Genomic DNA, 6,286 nt, shown 5'->3' with positions numbered 1-6,286 from the left:
TTAAATATTCGCATTTCGTCATTTCCGTGTCTGTCTATTTCTAAACAGAGTGATTTTGACGGATCATTGCACGAGTTCTTCTCACGGGGCGGACAGTTAAAAGAAATCAAATTTGACGTGCATACTTTTGACCATAAAATTTTAATTCTCTAAATAAAAAGTTTAGTTCCAAGTTATTCTATAGGGAAAAATTCGCTGAAATTTGCATCTGGGGTGCATATATAATGGAGTTTCTAGCGGTCACGTGATACAGCAATGACGTCATGTTTCGTATCACGTAATTCATTTCTTTAATATGATCCGATTTTCGTAATAAAGCCAAAGTGGCGGACAACCTGCGATATTGAATGGAGAAAGTTAATTTGAAATTTAAATCTATTAAAAGTTACCTGTTGTGTGGAGTTTTTTTAAAACTCCCGGTTGGCGTTGTTTGTTAAATTACGGCAACGCAACACTTGGCAACGCAAACAAAAAAATTTCTTGTTAGTGTACGTTCTCATGATGCACTATAACTGTGTATTAAATTTTAATTTTCAACTTTTAATTGTTTGGGCTCTGCGCTTATTATTATTATTCGGAGTAGCTATTTCAAATGGCAATTTTGGCAACTAAAAATAATATTGTCGACGATAGTAGTAGTGGTTTGACACATACTAATCACAAAATTGAAATTAAAAATAATTTTTAAAATTAAATTAAGATTGCCATTAAAAATTCGTTGAGTGGAATTATTTCAGACTAGCAGACCCCGCTACACGTTGTTGTGGCTCAAACTGTATCTATTATAAATTTATAACACTTCCCCTTTTGGGGGGGAATTTTTCGAAAAATTTCTTCTTAGTGTATATTCTTTTGACGTACCCTATTAAAACGCAAAAAACCGCAACTAAAACAGTATAAATAGAAGCAGAGTTCTTTACGGTAAGCCTTATTCCTAACCATCTCCCTTCAGTGGGAGGAATTTCGACACGTATATTATATAAAAACACGTGCATATTCGAATGCAGCGTTGTGTCAAAATTTCAAAGGAATCGGTAGGAACAAACAAACATTACATTTTTATTTATATAAATAGATAGAAGATGATCCGCTTTAGTTCATTTTCACAGAAAAGCGTAATGCCTCACAGAAAAGCAAACTTAGGGCGTCGCACTCGTAGCGCCATCTATTGGACATAAAAGCCTTAACCTAGATTATATATTTTAATTTATATGAATGTTTAACGGAATAATATACAGCCTATGTCCACCCTGAGGTTCCATTCTAAATATTGGTGAAAGAATTTTTGGAATCGGATGAGTAGTTTCGAAGATTATCTGCTGCAAACAAACTTATATACATACATACATACATACATACATACTTACAAACATTACCTGTTTATAATATTAGTATTGATTACAAAATTAATTTTTCGATCACAAATCTTAATTAAATTAATTTTATTTTAACAATAAGCCAGAGTGTCTGTATTAATTATTAAATGTTTTAATATACATTAAAATTATACACGATAATTGTATGAACAATACAACACTAAAATAAAATTATTTTAAAATTAATTTTTTAGGATATAAATTATTTTCAGATTAAAAATTTCTCGAGTAAATTAATATTTTAAATAATTATAATATTTACGAAACTTTTCAATTTATTTCTTAAGTAAAGATTTTCGTATTTAGAAAACTTCTCAGTTTAATTCATTGCTTCATATAAAATTAATTTGCGATAATAATTTTTACAAGTTTTTCTAATATCCAAGTAAATCAAAATACGATAACTTAAAATAATAATATAGCAATGAGGTAATGTAAAGTAGGAAATAGTTCAATATAATAATTATTTAAATTATATTTGTTACTTATTTATTAAATATCTTAAACAGAACAATGCTTTTTTAAAATATTTCTGGTAAGAACAAATTTTTTAATATTATTCAATGTTAGACATCATCAGAAGTTCGATGTCTAAATAATTGTAGTTCTAGTTTCTAAAAAAGTTATTTTTTTCTATTTATTCACTTCTAAATATCAATACAGTGGAACCCCGGTTAACGAACTTAATCCGTTTCTCGACTCCGTTCGTTAACTGAATTGTTCGTTAACCGAAGCAATTTTTCCCATAGTAATTAATGCAAATGGAATTAATCCGTTCTTGTCTTTGAAATTTTTGTCATTTTATTTGTAATATACAGTAATTTTCTTTGATGAAAACGTAGGAAAACGTAGTATCTATCATTACAGCAACAAACATGTAAACTTTCTTTAATAAATTAGCACTGTACATACCTTTTTTGTTGTAGTTAGTGGCGGAAAAGTGGAGATATACAAACCTTAGAAGGGAAATCCCCTCCAAAAAAATAACAATGCTTAGAAGGGGAATCCCCTCCAAAAAAATAACGGGTAACACTTCATCGGAAGATTCTTCGAGTCGAAGTCTCTTTCGGTAAAAATACCCATCAGTGGCTAAGTGGTCTTCGTACCTTGAACACGGGGAGTTCGTTTGTGGGTTCGCACCTCGCTCAGACGGACTGGCCACGTGGAGTTTTCCATCTGTAACGCCTAAATAGGGGCCAGTTTTCCTTAAAAATACCTCCCAGAAGGCAATCCCCATAGTCAGATCGCCCAAGTGTTGCGTTGCCATAACTTAACTAAGAAACAAACTCTTTGCGTAAGGAACAAGAAATTGATCTAAAGTTGATTGTCTTACTCTTTTAATCAAAATTTTTCTCAAATACGATAGCGCATTGTCGTTTATATTGCGTTGTCGTTTTCTATTGCCACTATGACATTTTTCTTTCTTTCATACCATATTGATTAAATATATAAATCACAAAACTGAAAAAGTAAGTATAGCACAAACACTCGGAAAAGCAATGCTTAACTCGCACATGCCTAACACCAACTAAAGTTTGACACAAAATACCGTTACGTTCGTTATCCGAATTTTGTTCGTTATCCGAGACAAAATTTTTGCAAAATAAAAGTTCGTTAACCGATTTGTCGTTAACCAGGACGTTCGTTAACCGGGATTCCACTGTAATTCGGTATACGTTGTGAAATAATTTAATAAGTTTTGTAAATCACAAAATTAATTTTTCAATCACAGATCTTAATTAAATTAATTTTATTTTAACAATAAGGCAAAGGCAATAAGGCAAATTTTTCATGCGATTGTTTCACTACAAACTTGCAATTTTTTAAAATTATATTATAAATTATTAAACTTCACACATTAATATAAAGTAAAACTTTAATTATTTTTTCGAGTTCATGTAATAATTCAAGCAAAGTTAATATTTATACATTTTTAATATAGGTCTTACTGTAGTTAAAATAAGGTAAAATAAAATTTAATACTTCCACATTTGTAATAAACGTTTTTATTACATATAGAGAGAGTTTTATATGTAGAAAGAGACAGAAAATTTATATCGATCGTAAACCTAAAAATCTAAACAACCCGACCAAAAATCGAGTCTGGGTAATTAATTCAATGATTTGCTCGAATAATAATATACGTTTTTTAGAGATTATGATAAATTGTTGTTGGAATGATTTAAACAAATGTGATTAATTATCACAATATCTGTCTCTTATTGTCTTCTGTAATCAAACTAATATATTTTTCTACTATCAAAAATTAGAAACAGGGCAATGACAGAAATTTTGCTACTATATCTACCATATCTAATTTTACATGTCTTGGCTTCTAATTATTCTATAAGCAAAATTTTTATCGTTCCAAATAAAATTCGATTTATATTCATGATTAATTGTCGTCTTGTTTCTTGTCTGTATTAATGGTAGCCCAAGGTTGAACTTTTGCAGTAGCTCCAAATATAAAAATTACACCACCCAGAATGTAAGCCGAAGAGACCATATAAAACATGTAGCTCCATTGAATCATGTCTCCTTCCTTATATGAAAAATTAATAAAAAAATTATGAATATGTTATATAAGTAAACATAAATTAGAAGAAGTTTGCACTTACGTTTTTATCTAATATAACTCCAGCAACATAGGGTGAAAATATACCTGCAGCGTTATATAAACTATCAGTCAATCCGTAAATGACACCTAGATCGAAATTAAATTAAGTAAAAGTTATTAAACATTAAATAAAATATTTTTTGTTATCCAAAAATTTTACAATCTTTATTGTTCATCTTTTAGATGACAAAATCTACAGATTTCGACTTATTTTCAGATTCTTAATAGGTCAGAGGTCGTGTTAAAAAACGAACTATAATTTGGGAATATTATCCCGAAAATTTTCTAAACAAAAATGTTTAAACTCAAAACCGTAGATGGGTACCATAAAAATAAGAATATCAAATATTCATGTTGCAAAAACATGAATATTTGATCGGCTTTATGATAATATCGAGCTTTTCAACACTTCATCCGTTTTGAAAACTTACAAAAATGTTTAGGCCAAACCGAAAAAATATTGTTTAATTTCAGCAATGCAATTAAACGGTGCCCAACATTGTTTCAATTCTGGATACCGAGTCAATTTTCTGGCTGTTTAGATACTATCACTTAATTTCGTTAGAACAGTTTCACAATTTGACATTTTGTCAGGAAAAACGATTTAAGTAAATACAGTATATTGTTAAAATTAACAAAAACAATAACTTACCTGCAAATTCTGGAGCTAAATCAAGCGCTATTGCAACATCTCCTGAAACATTAAAGCCAAAACATCCCATTCCAATCATTAAACAAATAATTACATTTGTACTCTCGCAGCCTAGAAATGAAATCGCTAAGATGCCTAATGCCGGACCACACGTAGCTACAGTTGAAATATGGAAATACGTTTTAAAGTTTTGACTGAAATTTTAGAAAAAATTTTATAAAACTAAGACTGCAGTTTCTTACCAATTGTCTCGCAAAGTTTTCTGATATTAGTTATACTTAAATATTTACGAGCTTTTATGAAATCAGCAATGAAACCAGAAATAAATATCGCTATAGCATCCACTGAATAAACTAATGCACTCACAATTCCATTCTAAAACACGGATAATATTCATAAATTTGTTCATGTAAAACTTATTTATAAAAATGAGCATACCTGCTGGATAGGAAAGTGAAGAATAATCTCTAAATATGATGGAATCTTAGTCAATATTGTATAATAACCGAAACCAACACAAATTTTCGTCAGAGCTAATATCCATACTACTCTGGATGTTAAAATTTGTTTCCAGGGAATATTCAACTTCTGTTTCAAGTAAAAATGTATTTATGAGTGATTAATCGAAATAAATTACAGCAAAAAATAATATTACCGTTTCTCTTGAGGCGACGTTTGTTACGCATTCGTTAAGAAACGTCAATTCTTTGTCAGATATTCTAGGATGTTTTTCAGGTCTGTCATAAACTGTAAACGTGACACATAAAGAAAAGACAATCCCACATACACCTGTCAAATATACAAATTACAAAGGATATAGTCGCATAAATACATTGGTAAAGCATTTGTATGTTTTTATTCACCAAATATGTAGAAGCTAAACGGCCATCCAATGTGTTCACAGATATATCCTGTCGTAATTAAACCAACAAACGTACCGACTTGCATACCAGATAATGAAACTGATGATAATGTGGATTTTTCGTTTTCTGGACTCCATCTTACTAACAGTGTAAAAGATCCGTAAAATACAAGACCCTACGATTAAAATGATTCTTATTATTCTCCTGTCTTCAAAGGCATTATAAAAGTTAATTTTTACCTGTCCAAATCCGAAGATAGCTTGACATAATGATATAACTGAAACACCGACATCTGCACAAAACGGTGTTAAAATGCATAATATTGAAGAGAGTAATGAAGAAATTATGAAAATTTTTTTTGGACCGAATAAAAAAGTAATGGTCCCTCCAACGAGTTCGGCAAATACGAAACCGTAATATTCACTTCCCAGAATTATTCCTTGAGTGGGTTGTGTCCATACATAAGAACCCTAAAGAATAGCAATAAAAGTTGATGCACTTAATAAAGGATTATTACTGAAATCATCGTTTAATATGACGACTCAATAAACGTAACACATCGTCATTAAGAAGATTCCTTCCACACTGTTATTATGTCATACACTTAACACTCTGAGACCACCCACTCGTAGATTAATTCTAAATACAAACATTCTCAAACAGATTCAAATACTATGGTATTGTACACAGGTTCTCAAACTTATTTTGACCACCGCCCACTTTAAGATAAAAAAAATCAAGTGCCCCCATATTTTTTAACTTACCTTTTTACATTACC

General features: G+C 30.2%; 1 protein-coding gene across 1 annotated transcript; it reads right to left on the bottom strand.

The window, feature by feature from the left end:
* Positions 1 to 3,321: 3,321 nt before the first annotated feature.
* On the bottom strand, positions 3,322 to 6,034 carry LOC111637525 (sialin-like). Its single transcript, XM_023383032.1, has 9 exons — positions 6,026 to 6,034; positions 5,748 to 5,978; positions 5,509 to 5,683; positions 5,301 to 5,434; positions 5,084 to 5,233; positions 4,888 to 5,020; positions 4,646 to 4,801; positions 3,995 to 4,080; positions 3,322 to 3,918 (listed from the first exon to the last, which is right to left on the bottom strand). Exons 1-9 carry the CDS (start codon positions 6,032 to 6,034, stop codon positions 3,772 to 3,774), a joined length of 1,221 nt encoding a protein of 406 aa, XP_023238800.1. The 3' UTR covers positions 3,322 to 3,771.
* Positions 6,035 to 6,286: the final 252 nt, after the last annotated feature.

This window comes from Centruroides sculpturatus, unplaced genomic scaffold, assembly GCF_000671375.1.
Source record: "Centruroides sculpturatus isolate CEXI.00-Female unplaced genomic scaffold, Cexi_2.0 scaffold957, whole genome shotgun sequence".
NCBI lineage: Eukaryota > Metazoa > Arthropoda > Arachnida > Scorpiones > Buthidae > Centruroides > Centruroides sculpturatus.
Note: the sequence above shows the minus strand (reverse complement) of the source record. Positions and strands in the feature narration are given on the sequence as shown.

Coding starts and splice junctions, on each gene's coding strand:
- LOC111637525 (XM_023383032.1), bottom strand. Junction 5,684..5,747: donor CTATCTTCGGATTTGGACAG/GTAAAAATTAAC, acceptor TTTTAATCGTAG/GGTCTTGTATTTTACGGATC. Junction 5,234..5,300: donor ACGTCGCCTCAAGAGAAACG/GTAATATTATTT, acceptor TACTTGAAACAG/AAGTTGAATATTCCCTGGAA.